This window comes from Caretta caretta, chromosome 8 (assembly GCF_965140235.1).
Source record: "Caretta caretta isolate rCarCar2 chromosome 8, rCarCar1.hap1, whole genome shotgun sequence".
In the NCBI taxonomy this organism is placed as follows: domain Eukaryota; kingdom Metazoa; phylum Chordata; order Testudines; family Cheloniidae; genus Caretta; species Caretta caretta.
The window spans coordinates 103,194,669-103,219,936 of NC_134213.1; the positions used below are offsets into that span (position 1 = coordinate 103,194,669).

At 47.8% G+C, this 25,268-nt stretch overlaps 1 protein-coding gene across 1 annotated transcript in view; it reads right to left on the reverse strand.

Moving 5' to 3' along the window:
- The window catches only part of LOC142068304 (cytochrome P450 4B1-like), a 29,927-nt gene extending 21,261 nt beyond the window's left edge, over positions 1–8,666 (reverse strand). Inside the window, exons 1-3 of the mRNA XM_048862639.2 lie at positions 8,356–8,666; positions 3,514–3,658; positions 2,138–2,182 (exon numbers count right to left, since the gene is read on the reverse strand). Of these exons, the coding sequence (XP_048718596.2) occupies positions 2,138–2,182; positions 3,514–3,658; positions 8,356–8,565 (400 nt within the window). The 5' untranslated portion in view covers positions 8,566–8,666. The remainder of the gene's footprint in view (positions 1–2,137; positions 2,183–3,513; positions 3,659–8,355) is intronic.
- Between the last annotated feature and the right edge of the window lie 16,602 nt (positions 8,667–25,268).

Genomic DNA, 25,268 nt, shown 5'->3' on the forward strand with positions numbered 1-25,268 from the left:
GAAGGGGGGGTTCCAAAGAGGATGGAGCACGGCTGTTCTCAGTATTGGCAGATGACAGAACAAGGAGCAATGGTCTCAAGTTGCAGTGGGGAGGTCTAGGTTGGACATTAGGAGACACTATTTCACTAGGAGGGTGGTGAAGCACTGGAACGGGTTACCTAGGGAGGTGGTGGAATCTCCATCCTTTGAGGTTTTTAAGGCCCGGCTTGACAAAGCCCTGGCTGGGATGATTTAGTTGGGGTTGGTCCTGCTTTGAGCAGGGGGTTGGACTAGATGACCTCCTGAGGTCTCTTCCAACCCTAATATTCTATGATTCTATGATAAAGGAATGTTGCATATTCATTAGACAGACTGCATGTTCAGGTGTTGAAAATGTCACATAAGCCAATCCCAAAATCATGGAGTCAAAAAATTAACCAGAATCTAAAACAAGTATAAAAGGTTTGTTTTCCTATAATTTCACAAAAATAAGAAGGGATAAGACTGAAATAAACACCTCATGCTCACACACTCCCAGTACTCATAGAGAAAGCACGCCCTAACTCATCCTGTCCATCTCCACAAGCAAGCTGCCACAGACAGATAAGAAAAACAGAAAAGACTCAAGAAGAAACAACCCAAAGCAACCTCACCACGACTTCAACATGGATCGGTGAGAGGAAGTTAACTCACTTGCAAGGGATTACATTTAAAACTCTTGTAATGATTTTATTGGAACATTGAAATGGCGTTGTAACTTAAATTTACTTATCATTTCTCCTGTTAATCACCAAATGATTAGATCATGTATTCCTGGAGAGGAGACACGGGCTAAACATTGGTAAACGGAGAAACAGTGGGATTTAATTGGATTTAGGATTCTTAATATTTGTACCTGGCCTGTTTTAAGACAGCTTGTTAAATGGCTTCTTTTAAGGAACTAATGTAAATATTGTCTTTGAATTCATAGGATTTAGTTAAGATTGCTTACTTTGCCCAGCTATAAACTGTTTGGGTTATTTTTAACAACTAGATAGGCTTAAACAAATTATTTTGCCAGACATTAAACACTTAAGTATCTAATAAGCTACTAAAACCAAATTCACAAGAATTTTGAAAACAATATACTTTGATCTTTACTTACTGAGGGAAAAGTGACCCCTCCTCCCCAAAGACGGGTTCACTCCCAAGGGTATAATCTCTGTTAAAAGTTCACCACAGAAAGGCTTGCAAAAGAGACTAACGGAAGTTACAGTCCAGAATCAGGGCCTGCAGCGAAGCCAGTCTCTGGGCAAACTAACGCTCAAAGCTGGCCTTTAGTGGGCTGCCTGATTGGCTCCACTGCTTATTGCTTGGAAGAGGCAGCAGACTGGCTCTTAAATCCAGCAGCAGCAGCAGTTCAGCAGACGCTTAAAGAATTAGCCCATGGCTGCAATAGCTTATACTCCTGCCTTGGTCCTAGCCCTGCTCCTGCCTTGCTTCACTTCAGGTAACCCAGCTCTGACCCTGGCTGCTGACTCCAGCTAGGACCGTTGGCTCTGATGCCTGGCTACCGACTTCTGTCCGACCACTAGGCCTCACTCCTGCTCTGACCACTAGACATGACTGCCCACCTCCCCATCACTGACACTAACCAGTTTATCACGCTGTCATTTGTGGTATTTTGTTTCATGTTTTCTTTTTCTCTCTTTCATAATAAAATGGCCCGACTTAATCATGGGGGTTATTTGGCTTGGTCGTGATCAAGGTGTTCCCCATGGTATGTCAAAGAGCCCTGGTGATTAAATAATGGAAGCCACACCACTGAGTTGGCAGTAAGAGAAGCAATCCATAAAAGCTAGCCTACTCTTTCTTGTTTCTCTAAACTCAATATTTTTAGTAATTTTTAAAAGAAAATGACTTTGTAACCACCAATTTAAAACTAGCCCTTTCAACCCTACAATCTGAACCTTCTTCTGCGGCATGTAACCACCTTTATCCAAAATCTTCTTCGAGTTTCACCTTTTTTTGATACACAATGCGTACATGATGATTTCAGAAAGCTTCCGGCCCTCACCGCGCCAAGGAACGCAAAATGCCATCGATTGATGGCTTGTTCTTGACTGACCTTGGCATCATTTCTGGTCGGGAATATGGAGGAGGCCACGAATATACGTACCAATCCATGGAACTATATGCCTATAGCTAACGTTATCCTTGGGATCTGGAAAAGTCAATTGAGAGAGAGAGAAGAAGACAATACTTTATTAGTAATGATTCACTGTACTGTACATTTATCTGTGGAGTACGCACCAACCTTCAGTTGTGAATGAAACAAAGTGGGTGGCATCAGTTCATAATGAATCAATATTACACAACAAAGCTACACCCAGTTCAGCATAATTGTGAGGGGGCTGAATGAAGGAGAGATGCAAGACTAGGATTAACCAAGGATACTGCGAGTCTAGAGCTGAATGGGAACACGGAAAGATATTTCTGTAAGAGTTCACCGCTCATCTACATCATTTTTCAGCACAATCTGTATGGACGTGCTCGGTATATTACTTTGTAGCTATCATAAATTAGAGCATGACCCAAAACTCATTGAAGTCGCTGGACACAGCTAGATATGGAACACTGAATGGGGTGGACCAGCTCTCTGTCAGGAAGGAATTTTCCCTTGGCAAGGACCTTGGACGGGATTTCACCTTTCACTGCAACGTGGAACATAGTTCACTTGCTGGGATCATCTGGGCATATCCCACCTAATCTATTACTTGCCATTGCAGGAGATTTCGGTATTGGGGACACCTTGGTATCTCCTGTTCTCTGCCTGCATCAAACAGTTTCGTCTCCTAAGGACTGAAATGCTTTAGTCTAACTAAAGTCGTTGGTCTCTATAGGGTATCAGGTAATATTTAATGGCCTTTGATAGACAGGAGGTTAGACTAGATCAGGGGTCGGCAACCTTTGGCATGCAGCTCATCAGGGTAATCCGCTGGCGGGCTGCAAGACATTGACTGTCCGCAGGCATGGCCCCCGGCAGCTCCCAGTAGCCGCGGTTTGCTGGATTACCCTGATGGGCTGTGTGCCAAAGGTTGCCGAGCCCTGGACTAAATGATCTAACAGCCCCTTCTGGCCTCAAGTTTTAGGAAACTATCAAAGACTCCCACCAGACTTCAGTGTGCCTTTGATCAGTCCCCAAGTGTGCAGTTTTTATGTACTACTTTAGAAAGTTTGATTTGCAACCAAGGAGCAGGAAATATGAGGTTGGAAAGAGTAACTGCTTTCCAGTCTGAAAGTACACAGACTGTTCCAAGGTAGTAAAAGACCCTAGCAGTCCTTCAGAGCGGATAGCAGTCCCTGGCTGGGCACAGATCTATGGTCAGACAGTTGCACACATGATGAGGCATCAAGCAGTAGAAATTCCTAGTGACAGCATAGGTGTGGAATTCTGCTTTGCTGTGAATAGTGAACACCAGGGAAATTATGCACGGCATTTGCAATTTGCAGTCATGTTGCAATCATTCAGAACTCAGCTGCAGCAGGCCTTACCTCCTCTGGCAAATAAGACCTTGGCATAATCAGGGTGGGTGATGTTTAAGAATGCTGAGAAAGTCCCAAACCAGAACGGGAAGGCATACGGGTACTTCTGGCTCCATTGCTCTAGTTTGTTAAAAACCTCCCCTTCATGAAGAAGCTGCAACAGCAGAGGAGAAAAGAGAGAAGAAAATAGGGTGGTTGGAAAACTCTCTGTCCAGAAGAGCTCAACGATAATCTTGCCACAGCCAGAAGAATAGGGAATGTTCATAGGACGTGACAGTTATAAACAGTCTATGGTCCCTCTGAATTGGCCTGATGTACTGCAGAGAGGGGTGTCATTTTTAAACGTTATATGAAATAACTGTTCATCCAGGGATTCTCACTAAGAAAAATACCTTTACATGGAATGCTGTAACGGACTGGTCAGTATATGTTACATGTCCCTACCCTGGAAACCAATCCACAGAGGATGTGAATCTGTTACAGCTCCTAGCAGGACAGTCTGGCTTTTTAGCTCATAGACGGACACTTCAGTTTTCAGCTCTAGGAGGTCCCTGGTTCAATCCTTGCCACAGTGGTACAATATATAATGGACTTTGTAAAGGAGCAGGAGGAATCTAACTAACCGATAAAGAGGCCAGATAAAGATGGGCCAGAAGCTGTCACAGATCAGGGCAACTGCAGTTCCCTTTGTGGTCTCACAAGGGCACCCACTCTATGCTCCCAACTCCTCAGCAGTCACCTCTCTGGGGCGGAGACCTGTGTCTCTCTCCCTACTGGCCAGGGCTTTTCCAGACTGCGAAGTTCCCCAGCAAGTCAGACTGCCCAAGCAAGCCTGCTTGGCTTTCTCCTCAGAGTCTGTGAAGAGCAAAATTGCCCCTGGCTAGAAATCAGCACCCTGCTCTTTTAAGCAAACACATTTGTTATAAAGGTGAAAACAGTGCAGAGGAAACATATTAAAAACAATAAAAGGACCTACACACATGCTAATTAGCTTATCAGAGATCATAACCCCCACCCCAAACTCCAGCAAGGGCTCTAGTAGGAGTCAGTCCTTCAAACCACACACAGGGTGTTTTTTTTTGTTACAAGTTCATACATCTTTTGCTCAGAAGAAGACCCCACATGAATAAATCTGCCTGTGTGTTATACATCTGGGGTCTCTGATTTACAGATTCCAGGAGCAGGTAAACAGACAATGGACCTCTCCTCAAGGCATAGCATCAAAAGGCTGGGTTTTTGCATATCTAGAAGGGGGATGGGGTCCATTTGCAATCATCTCCCCCTAGAGATTTCCTAGGAAACCCACTTAGCCAAAAGTTCATTCTTGTCCGGCACACTGTTTAAAAGAGTCCTTTGAAGCTCAGAACACTTCCCAGGGTTTGCATTAGTCACATCTTCCCCCTAGAGCCGTTACATACAATCCCACAATACATAAACATTTGCATCGTTAATACAATAACTCTTAAAATACTTAACTTAATCCAACAAGGTTTGGCTTAATGCAATGAGGTTTGTCCAGGATAGTGAAGGAAATTGCCATATCTGTCACAGAAGCATTCACCCATCCCTTCCACCAACCTCTGGTTTGGGTTTTTACAAGGGGAGATGCACAGTATGGTCTAGTAGACTGAATAAAAAGGTAAGAGCCACAAATTCCTCAGTTTCTAATCCCACCACTGACTTGCAGCATATCCTTGGGCAAGTCACAAAGGGCCAGATTTTAAACAGGTATTTAGGTGCCTAGCTCCCATTGATTTCAATGGGAGCTAGGCGCCTAAATACCTTTTAAAAATCTAGGCCTAAACCTCTATGCTTCCATTTTCATTCTAAGTAAAGTGAGAAGAATAATAGTGGCCTACTGCACTGGGGCGTTGGGTGCAGTCAGCAGTAAATGCTATACGCTATAGTGAGCTGTAGCTCACGAAAGCTTATGCTCAAATAAATTTGTTAGTCTCTATGGTGCCACAAGTCCTCCTTTTCTTTTTGCGGATACAGACTAACACGGCTGCTACTCTGAAACCTATTCAGGTATAATTATTCATATTAAAACTCAACCAGTGGGAGCTTGCAAGACAAAGTCCCACCACGGTGTTGCTCCTGTTTGAACACTGCAGGTTTCCAGGTCGGGATAGGGGTGCGCATTTTGGGGGGCTGTACGTCATTCAAAGCTGGTAGAGCCTCTGCACGCAATGGAACTGCTTTAACAGAAGGCTCGAGCCCGTGCTTCCGAGGTCAGAATGGAGCCCTAACTCTCTACCCCGAAGTTGGATGCTGAAGAAAGATGGAACCATTCAGGTAAGCGTGTCACAAAGCTTGGTCGGGCAACTCAAAAATCTGCTTTAAAATTCCCTGCTGTCAATAAACATGTTTTTGAACAGTGAATAAATAGGGATTTTGTACCGTATGGAGCAAAGGTAGATACCAGGCTTTTATAAGCTGCCTTTATGCCAAGACGATGCCACAGTAGTCAGCTCGCACAGGGCGCTGTTTCATATTCCATTTCTAAGCAGACTCACAGACAAGTAGGTTCTGATCTGTACTTGCAAACACTGGGGAAGTCAGAGTTACAGCCAAGCCATCCATTTGTCCGGTCATTCCAAACCACCAATGAAATGACATGGTACAATAACTAAGCCCAAGGCTGTGTTAAGGTGCAAGGACTGTACGTTAGAACAGGGACTGTCTTTTGATCCTATTTCAGGTTTACTCTTGTTCTGACGCTTTTGTGGGGCCCTTGTTTTCTCATTAACCTGGAAACAATTGAACTTTGGAACTCAAACACAAGCTGTAAATAGTTCGCCTTTTGGAGCAGGTCCAGAACAGCATTTCACTGGAGAAAAATTAAAGGCCAGATTCTGATACCGTAACTCACACTGAATAGGATCTTACTCTACAGCTGGAGCTATGCCTGGAGTAGGGTCCTACTCAATATGAGTAACTGGATCACAATCTGATCCTCAGTTAACAAGCGATTTGAGCCTGCCCATTAGACATCTGCCTAAATGGCCTCAAACCTGCTGCCTTTGAAGTCAATGGGAGCTGAATCAGACCCATTTTATAACAAAGGCCTGTCTGCTTTGTGACATTACTGGGGAGGGGCCAGGCAGAAGTTCCCTGTGAATGGGAGAGTGGGGGTCGGAGGGATAGGAGGGGGGAAGGAGGGGAACTACCAAGACTTGGGGAGGAAGGGGAAAGGCAGGGCAGCTCCTTCATCTCCCCTGCGCTGGACAAGATACAAAGCCAGGTTTGTGACAGTACCCATAAGACATGGAGCCAGATCAACAGGTAACAGGGAAAATATTTAGCAATCCCTCTTCCTAGCCCTGATCCACTGAAAATTCATGAGGTTCCGCAGTCTTTGCAGTCCACTAATTTCCATGGGTGCAAGACCATGCCCTTCACCTTTCACACCTAAACTTCAGTCCCAGGTCTTGTACAGCATCTAACAATTACAAGCACTGAATTCAGCCTAGTAACCTTAAACTGGTTATGTTTCCAGGAGAAATGGAAACATTTACAGCCATACACTAGAGTGGTTATGGATTTTCTCTACAGGTTATAAAGATTTAATTAAGGAATACCCTAAATTTTAGAAGGATAGTCTGGGCGACCCTAGTGTTCCTGGCTCTCAGTGCAGGATAGATGGCATTGGAACAGATGATGCACAAATTTACTCATATGAGTAGCCCTCAAGTCAACAGTCACTCACCACCACAAACCAATGGTCTATAATTAAATGTTCTTGCATACATTGCTCATTTTAATCTCCAGCTAAAGTCAATGGGAGATAGGACCTTATCCTGGATTCCCCAAACTACCTTCAGACCTGCTAGATTAACAACCAAGTATATATTTATTGTATTACTATATTATTATCTGTGCTTGTGTTAACTTTTAATTGATTTATTATTATAAAAATCAATAATAGCTACATTTACAATTATGGATCCTATGAATTCCTATTCCTGTAAGAAAGAATCTTCTTCTGTTGCTTTGCAGCTGTCAAAATACTCTTACCTAGGTCTCTGACTCTGGGTCTCACCCTCAGCACTGTTCCTGTCCTCTGATTCCTGCTATGACCACTAGGTCTGACCATTGCTGCTCCAATCACTAGGCATGGCTGCTCATACCCCAGTCCATGACAATCAGTGCTGACTGCTGAGTGTGGGATTTGTAGCAGGTGCTGTTACATCACAAACTGATCTTCACTACTCGGTACATCTCATTTGGCAGTGGAATTAACGAAACCCTACAAATTGGTAACAATATGTCCCTGAACCTCATTATCCGCCATGTATGGAAGCCTGATTCTAATGTGCATTCTGTCCTTCTCCAAAGGAATGACAACATGGAGAGTATTGCAGCGGTTTCACTCTCAGTTCACTTCCCAGTCAAACCAGAAGAGCCCTGGGATCAGCAGGTGGAAATTGGTGTAGTTTTAATGAAACTACCCTGATTTACGCCAGGTGAAGAGCTGACCCATAAGGAGTCATAAGGTGTTACCTTCTCCTTTGCCCTCAGTTAATCATTACCTCTTTGTTGTGCTTTTTGCACTGACCTGTGTCTTTTGTTCCTTACACAACATTCCTTAGATAATGACTTCAGAGCAAGCTTTGTATAGCAGGATGCATGACTTACCAATTATTTATATTAGCCAAAGGGGCACGAGGAGGATTCTCTCACAGATCCCAGGGACATTCCATATCAGTGAGATTTTTCCCGCTTCCCGCCCCCCTGCCCCCAGATTCAGGGAAGCTGCTTCCTCTGTTCACTGCATTGTGTCTATTTCATTTTTAAATACCACCTCCTTCTGCCCCACCCCCCAAAGTGCAAACTCAGCCCTTTTCCTACCTCATGGACATGGCCGTATAGCCAGTGGGTCGGATGACCTGGGAATCTGCTGAAAGCTTTGATCAATTCCTGTCTCCTGTGATACAGCTGAATCACTTTCAACAGCACGCAGGTCAAGCAGAACACAGCAGCCAGGTGAAAAATCCGATAGATATCCACCCCCAGCCAGGACCAGGGGGGCTTTAACCCTCTTTCTAGCACTGATGTCATGTCCCTGCTGCTTCTGTCTGACTCCCCCAACCTGCACTCATTGTCCTGTGTCACCCTTCCTTTCCTACAGATATAGTCAGCAGCCTCAGCCAATGCTGTGCAAAGAGGCAGAATCTCAAAGGCTGGTTTGCTGTCAAATCATGAGAGGCTTTGTTGGAGGGAAGAGCCCAACTGGCACAGCCTTGGGGAAACATTATTTTTGCGGGGAAGAGCTCAGACAGAGCAACAACCTGGCAGGTCTTTCCTGTATCCTATAGCTGCAGACTAGGCTGTGAAGCACATGACACTCACATCGGACAGGTGTCAATAATTGCACAAGGTGTAAGGTAGTGGAAAATCAGCCCCACAGAGTGACCTACATAGTTCAAAGAGGAATGCATTAACTGTGCCACATCTATGCTGTGCACTGAATGCGTCAGGGCACTGGCGGAAAAATTAGTATGGAATCGTGTAATTAAAGACTGTATCACAACCCATCCACATAAGGGAGCCAAATTAAGGTTGCACTGGCAGGATCAAGCACTGTAGCCAACATTTTCAAAAATGACTGCTATTTTTGGGTGCTCAGCTTGAGGTACCATAGGAGCTGCCATCCAAAATACAGGCCATGCTGGGCCAGTCGGAAACTGAGCTATGTGGGCAGAGGAGTTTTGCTGAGTATTGTTTGCTGGAGCTCTGTGTGGGTTCGTGTGCGCAGATACGAACTGGAAACACCACTGGAGACAAAGCAGGCAGCAAGAAAGCACCAGGCACAGCCACAGAAGCATTGGTGGTGTGACTCTGAGAAAAGCTGAGAGAGAGAGAGAGCTTTTGGGTGAAGTGCTGACCGGAAAGAGGCCTGGATCTTTGAACTAAGAAACTGTCTTCTGCTGTTTGATTCCTATTGTGATCAGGGGAAAAGGGCTTTATGAACATTCTTTGTAAATAAGCAGATTTGCACCAAAGAAATACCTGACTCCATCATCAATTTCTCCTCCTAATGGGAATAACCCGCAAGACCTCCAAAATTGGCTAACTGCTCAGGTCAAAGGATGTAACAGTAATATTATTATTATCCCCATGGACAGGTGCCAAATTGAGGTGTTTTGAAGTAAACGCAGATTTGATTAACTAGCCAGACACCAGAAATTAACCCCTGACTGCTGCTTCTCTTTAGCTTTTAAACATCTGTGCTGCAATAAAGAATATGAGCCAGCACGGGCAGGCATATTGGTCCAGGTACTTGGTGTGCAAGGCAACATTCACCAAGCTGACAAAAAGAAAAAAGAGTCACAGAAGAAATCAACCCATGGTCATTAGTGCCTTTCATAGAATCATAGAATAACAGAGTTGGAAGGGACCTCTGGAGGCCATCTAGTCCAATCCCTGCCCAGAGCAGGACCAATCCCAACAGCAGGACCAATCCCAACTTGATGGCCTGTCTGAAACAGCTGTCCATGCTAGGAATACAAATCTATTTCTTTAACCCATTCCAATCATAGCATAGGCACTATTTGCCTGCTAGGTGAAACTGAATCTTTCCACTGGGAAGCTGGCTAAATCACAAACCAAGACTGGCTTGGATTTGCCGCATGTAGGGCAGGGGTTCTTCATGGCACCGCGGCCCTCTTTGACAACAAAAATTACTTCACAACCCCAGGAGTGGGGGCCGAAGTCTGAACCCATCTAAGCCCCACTGCCCCGGTGGGGGAGGGGGGATCAAAGCCTGAACCCCACTGCTCTGGGCAGGGCGGCAAAAGCTGAAACTCAAGGGCTTCAGACCCAGTCACGGGGCCTGCAACCTGAGCCCTGCTGCCCAGAGTTGAAGTCCTTGGCCTTTGGCTTCGGCCCTGGGCAGTGGGGCTCAGGCTTCAGCCCCGGATCCCAGCAAGTTTAAGCCAGCCCTGGCAACCCATTCAAAGGGGGTTGCGACCCACTTTGGGGCCCGACCCACAGTTTGAGAACTGCTGATCTAGTGTATTTTCCGCTTGAATAGATTTCCTCAAATGCAAGTGACAATGATAGACAAGGGGGGTGAGGTAATATCTTTTATTGGACCAACACACAAAGTGGAGCGGATTTAATGAAAGGTGTGATTTTGCACCAATTTAGTTGAATAGGTGCAACTTTCTGTGTGAACGCTCCTGTATCAGTTTAAGCTTCACGTGTAGCAGTTTAACTTGCGCTGGCAAATTTACAAGTGCAAGCAGATCGAGGGACGTGATCGTTCCCCTCTATTCGACATTGGTGAAGCCTCATCTGGAGTACTGTGTCCAGTTTTGGGCCCCCCACTACAAGAAGGATGTGGAAAAATTGGAAAACGTCCAGCGGAGGGCAACAAAAATGATTAGGGGACTGGAACACATGATTTATGAGGAGAGGCTGAGGGAACTGGGATTGTTTAGTCTACGGAAGAGAAGAATGAGGGGGGATTTGATAGCTGCTTTCAACTACCTGAAAGGGAGTTCCAAAGACGATGGCTCTAGACTGTTCTTAGTGGTAGCGGATGACAGAACAAGGAGTAATCGTCTCAAGTTGCAGTCGGGGAGGTTTAAGTTAGATATTAGGCAAAACTTTTTCACTCGGAGGGTGGTGAAACACTGGAATGGGTTACCTAGGGGGGTGGTGGAATCTCCTTCCTTAGATATTTTTAAGGTCAGGTTTGACAAAGCCCTGGCTGGGATGATTTAGTTGGGGTTGGTCCTGCTTTGAGCAGGGGGTGGGACTAGATGACCTACTGAGGTCCCTTCCAACCCTGATATTCTATGATTCTATGATACTAAGCTAAATGGCTATAACCAGTTCTAAACTGATATAGGAGAGTCCACACACATCGGTTGCACTGGTTTCAATAAACTAATTTAAGGTAAACCAGTGAAACTTGTGTGTGTAGACGAGCTCTTAGGAAACAAACAAAACAAAAACAGACAAACAAAAAACACTGGGAATCGCATTGGTGGGGTGATGTCATGGATCCACAGGCTCTGTGCTATTCCCCAGCTTTTAAACAGTCCCTTGGAGAAACCCCTTCTGTGTGGCAGCCCCCACGGGGTCCTACTCTTCCTCAAGGATAGTCCACACAGCCTCAATACCTCCAAGACTGAGCCTCTGGGCTCCAGCACTCCTGCTTCACGCCATGAGCTCTGCCTGGGTAGGTCCACTGAGGTAGACACCTGATCAGAGGCTTTTACACTCTTCAGGGACCAATGCAGCTCAGCAAGGATTTGCAGTGAAACCAGGCAGCCTTTTCAGAACAGAGTAGGGTTTTGAGTCAACTGGAACACAGTATGCGGAAATCCTTACGTTAGCACAGAGAACTATCCATTCTGGCCAAGTCAGCGCTCCACCCAGCGAAGATGGCATGGAATCTCTCTCGGGTTCTGGCTCTTTGGGCATGGCTACACTTGCAGATGTAGAGCACTTTGAATTAAACTCGCCTTCGGAAGCACAGTTGGGAAAGCACTACAGTCTGTCCACACTGACAGGAACAAGCGCATTGGTGTGGCCACATTTGCCGCACTTGCAGCGGCATTGGGAGTGGTGCATTATGGGCAGCTATCCCACAGAGCACCTCTTCCCATTCTGGTGCTGTGGCTTTGGGGATGGGGGCGGGGCATTCTGGGTCCTGTCTCAACGCCCCGTGATGCATCGGTTCGCATCCCAGTAATCCCTCTGCTTCCGTCCACATTTGGCGCCATCTTTCAACGGTTTTTGTACTGCGCGCTCTGTCTTCCCTTTCGGTCTGCGGGAATGGAGCCAGAACTGCTAAGGAGTCTGCTGACGAGTCTCGCCGGCACATCACGTTTGGCAGTCAAGTTATTCCTTATGATCCAAAGTGACAATGAGGGCTCCGACGATATCAACTCGAGTAACGTATATGACACAAGTTTGCTTGTGGCATTCACGGACATGCTCACCACCATGGCATGCTGCTTTTGGGCTCGGGAAACAAGCACTGAGTGGTGGCATCACATCGTCATGCACGTCTGGGATGACGAGCAGTGGCTGCAGAACTTTCGGATGAGAAAAGCCACTTTCATGGGACTGTGTGAGGAGCTCGCCCCCACCCTGCAGCGCAAGGACACGAGACTGAGAGATGCCCCGCCGGTGGAGAAGTGGGTGGCTATTACAATCTGGAAGCTTGCAACTCCAGACAGCTACCGATCGGTCGCTAACCAGTTTGGAGTGGGGAAGTCGACCGTTGGAATCGTGTTGATGCAAGTTTGCAGGGCCGTTAATCGCATCCTGCTCAGAAGAACCATGAGTCCGGGTAACGTGCATGATATTCGCAAAAAGAAAAGGAGTACTTGTGGCACCTTAGAGACTAACCAATTTATTTGAGCATGAGCTTTCGTGAGCTACAGCTCACTTCTCAACGAAAGCTCATGCTCAAATAAATTGGTTAGTCTCTAAGGTGCCACAAGTACTCCTTTTCTTTTTGTGAATACAGACTAACACGGCTGTTACTCTGAAACGTGCATGATATTGTGGCTGGCTTTGCACAAATGGGTTTCCCTAACTGCGGAGGGGCGATAGATGGCACACATATTCCAATTCTGGCACCAGCCCACCTAGCCTCTGAGTATGTTAATCAGAAGGGGTATTTCTCTATGGTTCTCCAGGTGCTTGTGGATCACCATGGGCATCTCACTGACATTAACACAGGCTGGCCTGGAAAGGTGCATGATCCACGCATCTTTTGGAACACTGGCCTGTTCAGGAAGCTGCAAGCTGGGACTTGTTTCCCAGACCAGAAGATCACCGTAGGGGAAGTCGAAATGCCCATTGTGATCCTTGGAGACCCCACTTACCCTTTAATGCCATGGCTCATGAAACCCTACGCAGGGAGCCTTGACAGCAGCAAGGAGCGGTTCAACAACGGGGTGCAGAATGACTGTGGCATGTGCTTTTGGTCATTTAAAGGGCTGCTGGCGCTCTCTGTATGGGAAGCTGGACCTGGTCGATGACAGCATCCCCGCGGTTATATCCACGTGCTGTACCCTCCATAACATTTGTGAAGGGAAGTGTGAACCATTCACTCAGGCATGGAACTCGGAGGATCATCACTTGAAGGCTGAATTTGAACAGCCAGAGTGCAGGGCTATTAGAGGGGCCCAGCACAGGGCTGCAAGGATTAGGGATGCTTTGAGGGAGCAATTTGAGGCTGAAAGCCACCAGTAATGTCTGGTGCCCTGCACGGGAGTGAAGTGCAGTGGTTCCAATGTTAATAGGAATCTGTGTTCGCTACGCTGACTTGCAGTGCCTGTTTCTTTCCTGGGCTAAGGTATCTTTTACTTTATGCAATAATAAAGAATGTTTTCAAAGCCAAAAACTCCATTTATTGAAAAGAAACACAACTGCTTGGAGAAGGAGTACTTGTGGCACTTTAGAGACTAACCAATTTATTTGAGCATAAGCTTTCGTGAGCTACAGCTCACTTCATCGGATGCATACGGTGGAAACTGCAGAAGACATTATATACACAGAGACCATGAAACAATACCTCCTCCCACCCCACTCTTCTGCTGGTAATAGCTTATCTAAAGTGATCACTCTCCTTACAATGTGTCTGATAATCAAGTTGGGCCATTTCCAGCACAAATTCAGGTTTTCTCACCCTCCACACCCCCACACACAAACTCACTCTCCTGCTGGTAATAGCTTATCCAAAGTGACCACTCTCCTTACAATGTGTATGATAATCCAGGTGGGCCATTTCCAGCACAAATCCAGGTTTTCTCACCACCCCCCTTTCCAAAAACCACACACATAAACTCACTCTCCTGCTGGTAATAGCTTATCCAAAGTGACCACTCTCCCTACAATGTGCATGATAATCAAGGTGGGCCATTTCCAGCACAAATCCAGGTTTTCTCACCCCCCCCCCCAAAAACCACACACACACAAACTCACTCTCCTGCTGGTAATAGCTCATCCAAACTGACCACTCTCCTTACAATGTGTATGATAATCAAGGTGGGCCATTTCCAGCATAAATCCAAGTTTAACCAGAACGTCTGAGGGGGGAGGGGGGAGGAAAAAACAAGGGGAAATAGGCTACCTTGCATAATGACTTAGCCACTCCCGGTCTCTATTTAAGCCTAAATTAATAGTATCCAATTTGCAAATGAATTCCAATTCAGCAGTTTCTCGCTGGAGTCTGGATTTGAAGTTTTTTTGTTGTAAGATAGTGACCTTCATGTCTGTAATTGCGTGACCAGAGAGATTGAAGTGTTCTCCGACTGGTTTATGAATGTTATAATTCTTGACATCTGATTTGTGTCCATTTATTCTTTTACGTAGAGACTGTCCAGTTTGACCAAAGTACCTGGCAGAGGGGCATTGCTGGCACATGATGGCATAGATCACATTGGTGGATGTGCAGGTGAACGAGCCTCTGATAGTGTGGCTGATGTGATTAGGCCCTATGATGGTGTCCCCTGAATAGATATGTGGGCACAGTTGGCAACGGGCTTTGTTGCAAGGATAGGTTCTTGGGTTAGTGGTTCTGTTGTGCGGTATGTGGTTGTTGGTGAGTATTTGCTTCAGGTTGGGGGGCTGTCTGTCAACCGTGATTATCATACACATTGTAAGGAGAGTGGTCAGTTTGGATGAGCTATTACCAGCAGGAGAGTGAGTTTGTGGGGGGGGGGGGGGAGGGCGGAGGGTGAGAAAACCTGGATTTGTGCTGGAAATGGCCCAACTTGATTATCATACACATTGTAAGGAGAGTGATCACTTTAGATAAGCTATTACCAGGAGGAGAGTGGGGTGGGAGGAGGTATTTTTTCATGCTTTGTGTGTATATAAAAAGATCTTCTACACTTTCCACAGTATGCATCCGATGAAGTGAGCTGTAGCTCACGAAAGCTTATGCTCAAATAAATTGGTTAGTCTCTAAGATGCCACAAGTCCTCCTTTTCTTTTTGCGAATACAGACTAACACGGCTGTTACTCTGAAACCTGTCACAACTGCTTGGGAAACAGAAAGGGCAAGGGGGTGGGGCGGGGAACGGTACAATCACAGATTTGCGTATGTCCTGTCTGGAGTGCTGTGCAATGAGTGCTGCACTTCAGGATGGCTCTACTGCCTGGTGGTGGGGGTTGAGTGCAGAGGGTCGGGGTCGTAGTTTTCAGGGCTGGGTGGTGAAGCTACTGGTGTTGGTGGCAGCTGGTGGCGGTAAGAACCCGGATGTTGGGGAAAGTGGGTTGGAGGTGACATGGGGGCACAAGGGAAAGAGTTTTGGGACAAGGGCTGCAGGGGGGGTCGGGCGCAGTAGTGCTCCGCCTGCATGGCGACGAGCACCTGGATCGAGTCCACTTGGCGCTCCATTAGGCTTATCAGCCGATCCGTGCTTTGCTGGCGGAGCACCGCGCTTTTGTGCCGGCACTCCTCATTCTGCTGGCGGATCCTCCTTTCACTGTCCCGCCACTCCTGCCCTTTTCGATTTTCATTACTTGAATGCTGCATTACTTCATGCAACATGTCGTCCTTGCTTCCTTGCTTCTTCTCTTTCTGATTCTTTGGGGTCTTTCAGCCAGTGATAACACGGACTGCTGAGATCTCAAGGTTGCATCTGTAAAGGCAAACTGCAACACTTGACAGAGGCATTGTTCACACCAGACAGAGCAATGATTCCCCCCTACTTAAGGGCAAGCACAGTCTACACAATAGCATAATTTGCCCATCCAAAAGCGAGCGCACATAACCCATGGAAGCCCCAAAATGGTGAGTAAGCACAAGGTCAAGCGTGACTGATTGCTTCACGGCTGTACTGTCCTCTGGGGTTCTGTGCCTTGGGGAGAGCCAACAACGGCAGGGGGCCCCTACACTGAACACGGACCCCACATTTTCCACAGGCATTCGTCCTGGAAGATATCTCGCTGTTGAGGGTGACCTGGGAAGCAAGGGAGGGTCTTCAACGGCAATGCGGATTGCGTCCCTGCCCATATGCAGCTTGCCTGTGTGCAGCAATGGTCCCCCCGCCCCTCACGGCACAGTGGCGCAAACAAGTTAGCCTTAATGGGACAAGGACCACAGTTGCTCTCCCGAGAAACCTGCACAAGCGCATTGCCCAAGTTCTGGATGAGACCTTTGAAGAGATCACTGAGGCTGATTACCGCGATGTGAGAGAGCACATCAGTGCCCTGTTCCGCATCTAGGCATGCATGCAGCCCATACCCTCCTCACCCCAAGAGCCTGCACCGAATAACTTCCTTCCCAAAATAAAAACCGCTGACTGGGAACCTCCTCTGGTGATGTCCTTCCCCAAGCACCGGCCGCCACAACTGGCTACCTTCCTGCTGGCATGAGAACAGCTCCTGGCTGCATGCATCTAAGGATGCCGGGGTGTCTCCCCCAGCCTCAGCACCCTCGCTCCCGCTTTGCTCCTCCTCCTCCTCCCACCTTGTTGAACTGGGCTCTGAAGTGTCCATGGTGGTCCTCGGAGTGGAGGTGGGGTCGTCCACAAGTATCGTGTCCAGCTCTTTGTAGAAACGGCAGGTCGCAGGGGCAGCACCGGAGCGGCTGTTTGCCTCGTGGGCTTTGCGGTAGGCATTCCACAGCTCCTTCACTTTAACCCTGCACTGCAGTGTGTCCCGATCATGGCCCCTTTCCATCATGTCCCTTGATATCTGCCCGAAGGTATCGTAATTCCTATGGCTGGAGCGCAGCTGGGACTGGACAGCTTCCTCCCCCCAAAATTATGAGGTCCAGCACCTCGCCATTGCTCCATACTGAGGCTCACCTGGCGCGTGGAGGCATGGTCACCTGGAAAGATTCGCTGAGAGCACTCCACGCCTGGCTGAGCAAACAGGAAGGGATTTTTCAAAATTCCCAGACAATTTAAAGGGCGGGTCTGACGGTTGGTCACCTGAGGGCAGGGCAGTAGAGTTCAAAGTGATGCCCAGAGTGGCTAGAACAGGCATTGTGGGAACTTCTGGAGGCCGATCAGAGCACATTATAGGACCAGGGCGTCCACACTGGCGCCGTGGCGCTCCAGCGGGGGCACACCAAATGTTATTCCACTAGCCGAGGTGGAGTACCAGGAGCGGACCAGCTGCGGAGTCAGAATGCTCTACATGCCTTGCCAGTGTGGACGCGTAGTGAGCTACTGCGCCCGGGGCTCCTTTAATGCACTGTAACTTGCCAGTGTAGCCAAGCCCTTTGTCAGTTCAAGGTTTGAGCTTAACCCAGCCACCAGCCACCTTTTCCCTTTGCTTTTAAGTGGGGACCTGTGCTCTCCTTCACTGTTGGGAGGAGGGGGGAAATTCCTTCCTCTTGGTTGGCTGTTGTAAGGTGTGAATGTTCTGGCCAGTGCGGTTCCCATTGTCGTCTCAGATTCACCATAGATTTGGGTTGGTTTCAGCCACTCCTTTAATAGCCCATTCATTCCATCCCAGACAGCTAGGTGACACAAACACCTCATGCCTATTGCTCCACTCCAAGAGCATCTTTAACCGTTTTTAGCCCGCTGTGGAGCAATGGAAATCACAGAGGGAAACTAAGGCACACATAGGATTAATAAAAATATTACAGAACATTCCCACTTCATCACTGGTGGCAAGTAACCAGCAGACCATCCTCTGTGAGGTCCTCCAGGGGTATTACAACTAGTAGGAAAATGTTGGGGGATGGGTCTGGTTTCTATTGAAAAGTTCAACTTTTTGCCAAAAAACCTGAAAAGCTTTAGTTTCCAGTCCAAAAAATTCCCGTATTGGGATTCTGAGCTTTTCAATGAAAAGCTGACATTTTCCACAGAAAGCGGATACTTTTTGTGGAAAATTTAATTTAGTCACAAAGCCTCTTTTGATGGAAAATCTCCAAGCTGCCCTGTCTGGAACTTACTCTCCATGTGGGCCATGTCTACACTAGAAAGTTGTGCTACTTTAATGATTCCAGTATAGCTGAAGTGGTACGGGCGTTATATGAGTATATGGGCATGAGTAGAGGTATGTCTACACTGGAAACTTCAAAGCGCTGCAGCGGGAACGCTCCCACGGCAGCGTTTTGGAGTGCGAGTGTGCTCTCCCAGCGCTCCTGGTAATCCACCTGCATGAGGGGATTAGCTCCGAGCTCTGGGAGCATGGCTCCCAGCGCTCAGAGCCTGTCTACGCTAGCTCTTTAAAGCGCTCAGACTTGCTGCACTCAGGGGGGGTGATTTTTCATACCCCGGAGCCAGCAAGTTAGAGCGCTATAAAACGTAAGTGTAGGCAAGCCCTAAAGGTGCTTAGTTATAGCTATTTCTGTAAGGGAAGAGAATAACTATATTAGTATCAGACACTTTTATACTGATATAACTGTGTCTTCATTTGGGCTTGTACCAGTAGGACTATATCAGTAAAAAAACCAGACCCTTAACCAACATGGTTATCGTGGTCCAACTTTCAAGTGTCGATGAGCCCTTAGTCTGAAATGGCTCAGATGTGGCCAGGCTGCAAAGCCCATTTATTCACCCAGGCCTTTGTGGAGGGAGGGACACCCTAGAAACTATCATTTATGTGGCAGAGTGTGAGAATTGTTGGGTGTGGCTTCTCCTGTGCACTGTTAGCCTTGGCATAGGGGCATGGAGCATAGCTGCTGACTTTACTTTGGATTGATTGTTTTTTTATCTGTTGGCAAAGGCCTAGGCCAGGTGCTTTTATCCATAGTGTTATAAATCTGAATAAATAAGCAATAGAAATCTATTTATCAAGTTCAGTTGTCACAGGTGATTAGCGCCGTGGCATACACCCTCCATGGACAATCCTGACTCACTTCTGCACATGCCTCTGCTTATTCACCCTGACAACACCTCAAATTCCTGCCCTGTCATGGGGAAAACAATCACAACCACAGGCAAATGATTTGCTTTGCTGGATGCTTCTTGCAGTGATCATCTGGCTCTACCTACTTTCAACAAGCTATCTGTGCTGCAGACTACAACAGCCTGGGAAACAATGCTCTTTGTCACTGTGTAATAATTGCCCACCGCAATAATTTCATGACACCATGTTACAATAGGGGGTTATACAGGGTGTCTGCATGCTTTGGATGTTATAACAAGCTGCTCTGCCCCTTGAAGAGCCAGGAGGCCTGGAGCCAGCAAGCCCTGTTCGATAATCAGACGCAGATGGGAAGGGGTCAGGGGCATATTATAAAGGGCTAAGAGAATACAATTGGAGGTTTCATCACATGACATAATCTTTAATGAAAGACTAATCTTTAATTCCTGGAAACTCCAGGACAATCGGGGAAGTCTGGCAACCCTACAGATCAGGTGTGTGGCAATGCAGAGAGGGAGGAGAGAAAGAAAGATATGAAGATGGATGGATGAGGGGGACTGACCGTGAGGTATATAGCCTTTTGTTGCTTTTACACTCCTACATCTCCAATCCAATCACAGGGTGGGAAGAGTGGATGGCTCAGGGAAGTGCAGGGGGAGGGGAGGAAAAGGAGTTTCCCTTGTTAAATATAATTAGAGCCACAATACAGTCCTATGCGTCCACTAGCAGTAAGAAGAACGTGAGTAGTGCTTTATTTAGTTTTGATTTTATTTGTGTCCAGATTATATATGTGGGAATTATCCCATTGTATTACCGTGTAACCCTTGCTGATTCAAGACCCTATCCACAGCAATCTACCTTTGTGTTGCTGATGTAACACGAATAAATAGAGTGGTTAAAAACTAGATCCTCGTGTCTCCACTGCTTCACACTTGTTCAGAGAAGGTCATTGGTTGTGGGTGACGGGCCCTAGCAAATTCATCTCTGATAGGAAAGCTGGCACAGACAGTCTCACAGCTTTACCAGGGCCAGCTTGTTCCAGCCCAACCTTTCATCATGATGGTAGAATAATGAGTTACAAAGAGAGTTGACCTCAGTGGGGTGGTGTCAGGGATGCTTGAGGTGAATTATCTGAGAATGGAGCCAGCTAACCATGTGTTAAAGACATAGGGTATGTCTACACTACGGAATAAGGTCGAATTTATAGAAGTCGGTTTTTTAGAAATCGGTTTTATATATTCGAGTGTGTGTGTGTCCCCACAGAAAATGCTCTAAGTGCATTAAGTGCATTAACTCGGCGGAGCGCTTCCACAGTACCGAGGCTAGAGTCGACTTCCGGAGCGTTGCACTGTGGGTAGCTATCCCACAGTTCCCGCAGTCTCCGCTGCCCATTGGAATTCTGGGTTGAGATCCCAATGCCTGATGGGGCTAAAACATTGTCACGGGTGGTTCTGGGTACATATCGTCAGACCCCCGTTCCCTCCCTCCCTCCGTGAAAGCAAGGGCAGACAATCACTTTGCGCCTTTTTTCCTGAGTTACCTGTGCAGACGCCATACCACGGCAAGCATGGAGCCCGCTCAGGTAACCGTCACCCTATGTCTCCTGGGTGCTGGCAGACACGGTACGGCTTTGCTGCACAGTAGCAGCAACCCATTGCCTTCTGGCAGCAGACGGTGCAATACGACTGGTAGTTGTCCTCGTCGTGTCCGAGGTGCTCCTGGCCACGTCGGCTGGGAGCGCCTGGGCAGACATGGGCGCAGGGACTAAATTTGGAGTGACTTGACCAGGTCATTCTCTTTAGTCCTGCAGTCAGTCCTATTGAACCGTCTTATGGTGAGTGGGCAGGCGATACGGACTGCTAGCCGTGCTACCATGAATTATATATGGTACTGTACCATCTTCTGCCAGGCAGGCAAGAGATGAGGATTGCTAGTAGTCGTATTGTACCATCTTCTGCCAGGCAGGCAAGAGATGAGGATGGCTAGCAGTCGTACTGTACCATCTTCTGCCGAGCAGCCATGAGATGTGGATGGCATGCAGTCCTTCTGCACCGTCTGCTGCCAGCCAAAGATGTAAAAGATAGATGGAGTGGGTCAAAACAAGAAATAGACCAGATTTGTTTTGTACTCATTTGCCTCCTCCCCTGTCTAGGGGACTCATTCCTCTAGGTCACACTGCAGTCACTCACAGAGAAGGTGCAGCGAGGTAAATCTAGCCATGTATCAATCAGAGGCCAGGCTAACCTCCTTGTTCCAATAAGAACGATAACTTAGGTGCACCATTTCTTATTGGAACCCTCCGTGAAGTCCTGCCTGAAATACTCCTTGATGTACAGGCACCCCCTTTGTTGATTTTAGCTCCCTGAAGCCAACCCTGTAAGCCGTGTCGTCAGTCGCCCCTCCCTCCGTCAGAGCAACGGCAGACAATCGTTCCGCGCCTTTTTTCTGTGCGGACGCCATACCAAGGCAAGCATGGAGGCCGCTCAGCTCACTTTGGCAATTAGGAGCACATTAAACACCACACGCATTATCCAGCAGTATATGCAGCACCAGAACCTGGCAAAGCGATACCGGGCGAAGAGGCGACGTCAGCGCGGTCACGTGAGTGATCAGGACATGGACACAGATTTCTCTGAAAGCATGGGCCCTGCCAATGCATGCATCATGGTGCTAATGGGGCAGGTTCATGCTGTGGAATGCCGATTCTGGGCTCGGGAAACAAGCACAGACTGGTGGGACCGCATAGTGTTGCAGGTCTGGGACGATTCCCAGTGGCTGCGAAACTTTCGCATGCGTAAGGGCACTTTCATGGAACTTTGTGACTTGCTTTCCCCTGCCCTGAGGCGCATGAATACCAAGATGAGAGCAGCCCTCACAGTTGAGAAGCGAGTGGCGATAGCCCTGTGGAAGCTTGCAACGCCAGACAGCAACCGGTCAGTTGGGAATCAATTTGGAGTGGGCAAATCTACTGTGGGGGCTGCTGTGATGCAAGTAGCCCACGCAATCAAAGATCTGCTGATATCAAGGGTAGTGACCCTGGGAAATGTGCAGGTCATAGTGGATGGCTTTGCTGCAATGGGATTCCCTAACTGTGGTGGGGCTATAGACGGAACCCATATCCCTATCTTGGCACCGGAGCACCAAGCCGCCGAGTACATAAACCGCAATGGGTACTTTTCGATAGTGCTGCAAGCTCTGGTGGATCACAAGGGACGTTTCACCAACATCAACGTGGGATGGCCGGGAAAGGTGCATGATGCTTGCATCTTCAGGAACTCTGGTCTGTTTCAAAAGCTGCAGGAAGGGACTTTATTCCCAGACCAGAAAATAACTGTTGGGGATGTTGAAATGCCTATATGTATCCTTGGGGACCCAGCCTACCCCTTAATGCCATGGCTCATGAAGCCGTACACAGGCAGCCTGGACAGTAGTCAGGAGCTGTTCAACTACAGGCTGAGCAAGTGCAGAATGGTGGTAGAATGTGCATTTGGACGTTTAAAGGCGCGCTGGCGCAGTTTACTGACTCGCTTAGACCTCAGCGAAACCAATATTCCCACTGTTATTACTGCTTGCTGTGTGCTCCACAATATCTGTGAGAGTAAGGGGGAGACGTTTATGGCGGGGTGGGAGGTTGAGGCAAATCGCCTGGCTGCTGGTTACGCGCAGCCAGACACCAGGGCGGTTAGAAGAGCACAGGAGGGCGCGGTACGCATCAGAGAAGCTTTGAAAACCAGTTTCATGATTGGCCAGGCTACGGTGTGAAAGTTCTGTTTGTTTCTCCTTGATGAAACCCCCCGCCCCTTGGTTCACTCTACTTCCCTGTAAGCTAACCACCCGCCCCTCCTCCCTTCAATCACCGCTTGCAGAGGCAATAAAGTCATTGTTGCTTCACATTCATGCATTCTTTATTCATTCATCACACAAATAGGGGGATGACTACCAAGGTAGCCCAGGAGGGGTGGTGGAGGAGGGAAGGAAAATGCCACACAGCACTTTAAGCACAGCACTTTAAAAGTTTACAACTTTAAAATTTATTGAATGACAGCCTTCTTTTTTTTGGGCAATCCTCTGTGGTGGAGTGGCTGGTTGGCCGGAGGCCCCCCCACCGCGTTCTTGGGCGTCTGGGTGTGGAGGCTATGGAACTTGGGGAGGAGGGCGGTTGGTTACAGAGGGGCTGCAGTGGCAGTCTGTGCTCCAGCTGCCTTTGCTGCAGCTCAACCATACACTGGAGCATACTGGTTTGGTCCTGCAGCAGCCTCAGCATTGAATCCTGCCTCCTCTCATCACGCTGCTGCCACATTTGAGCTTCAGCCCTGTCTTCAGCCCGCCACTTACTCTCTTCAGCCCGCCACTTACTCTCTTCAGCCCGCCACCTCTCCTCCCGGTCATTTTGTGCTTTCCTGCACTCTGACATTATTTGCCTCCACGCATTCGTCTGTGCTCTGTCAGTGTGGGAGGACAGCATGAGCTCGGAGAACATTTCATCGCGAGTGCGTTTTTTTTTCTTTCTAAGCTTCACTAGCCTCTGGGAAGGAGAAGATCCTGTGATCATTGAAACACATGCAGCTGGTGGAGAAAAAAAAAGGGACAGCGGTATTTAAAAAGACACATTTTATAAAACAGCTGCTACACTCTTTCAGGGTAAACCTTGCTGTTAACATTACATACATAGCACATGTGCTTTCGTTACAAGGTCGCATTTTGCCTCCTCCCACCGCGTGACTACCCCCTCAACCTTCCCCCCTCCCTGTGGCTAACAGCGGGGAACATTTCTGTTTAGCCACAGGCAAACAGCCCAGCAGGAATGGGCTCCTCTGAGTGTCCCCTGAAGAAAAGCACTCTATTTCAACCAGGTGACCATGAATTATATCTCACTCTCCTGAGGATAACACAGAGAGATAAAGAACGGATGTTGTTTGAATGCCAGCAAACATACACTGCAATGCTTTGTTCTACAATGATTCCCGAGTACGTGTTACTGGCCTGGAGTGGTAAAGTGTCCTACCATGAAGGACGCAATAAGGCTGCCCTCCCCAGAAACCTTTTGCAAAGGCTTTAGGACTACATCTTGGAGAACCGCAAATGCCAGGGCAAAGTAATCCTTTCACATGCTTGCTTTTAAACCATGTATAGTATTTTAAAAGGTACACTCACCAGAGGTCCCTTCTCCGCCTGCTGGGTCCAGGAGGCAGCCTTGGGTGGGTTCGGGGGGTACTGGCTCCAGGTCTAGGGTGAGAAACAGTTCCTGGCTGTCAGGAAAACCGGTTTCTCCGCTTGCTTGCTGTGAGCTATCTACAACCTTCTCCTCATCATCATCTTCTTCGTCCCCAAAACCTGCTTCCGTATTGCCTCCATCTCCATTGAAGGAGTCAAACAACACGGCTGGGGTAGTGGTGGCTGAACCCCCTAAAATGGCATGCAGCTCATCATAGAAGCGGCATGTTTGGGGCTCTGACCCAGAGCGGCTGTTCGCCTCTCTGGTTTTCTGGTAGGCTTGCCTCAGCTCCTTCAGTTTCACGCGGCACTGCTTCGGGTCCCTGTTATGGCCTCTGTCCTTCATGCCCTGGGAGATTTTCACAAAGGTTTTGGCATTTCGAAAACTGGAACGGAGTTCTGATAGCAAGGATTCCTCTCCCCAAACAGCGATCAGATCCCGTACCTCCCGTTCGGTCCATGCTGGAGCTCTTTTGTGATTCTGGGACTCCATCATGGTCACCTGTGCTGATGAGCTCTGCATGGTCACCTGCAGCTTGCCACGCTGGCCAAACAGGAAATGAGATTCAAAAGTTCGCGGTTCTTTTCCTGTCTACCTGGCCAGTGCATCTGAGTTGAGAGTGCTGTCCAGAGCGGTCATAATGGAGCACTCTGGGATAGCTCCCGGAGGCCAATACCATCGAATTGTGTCCACAGTACCCCAAATTCGAGCCGGCAATGTCGATTTAAGCGCTAATCCACTTGTC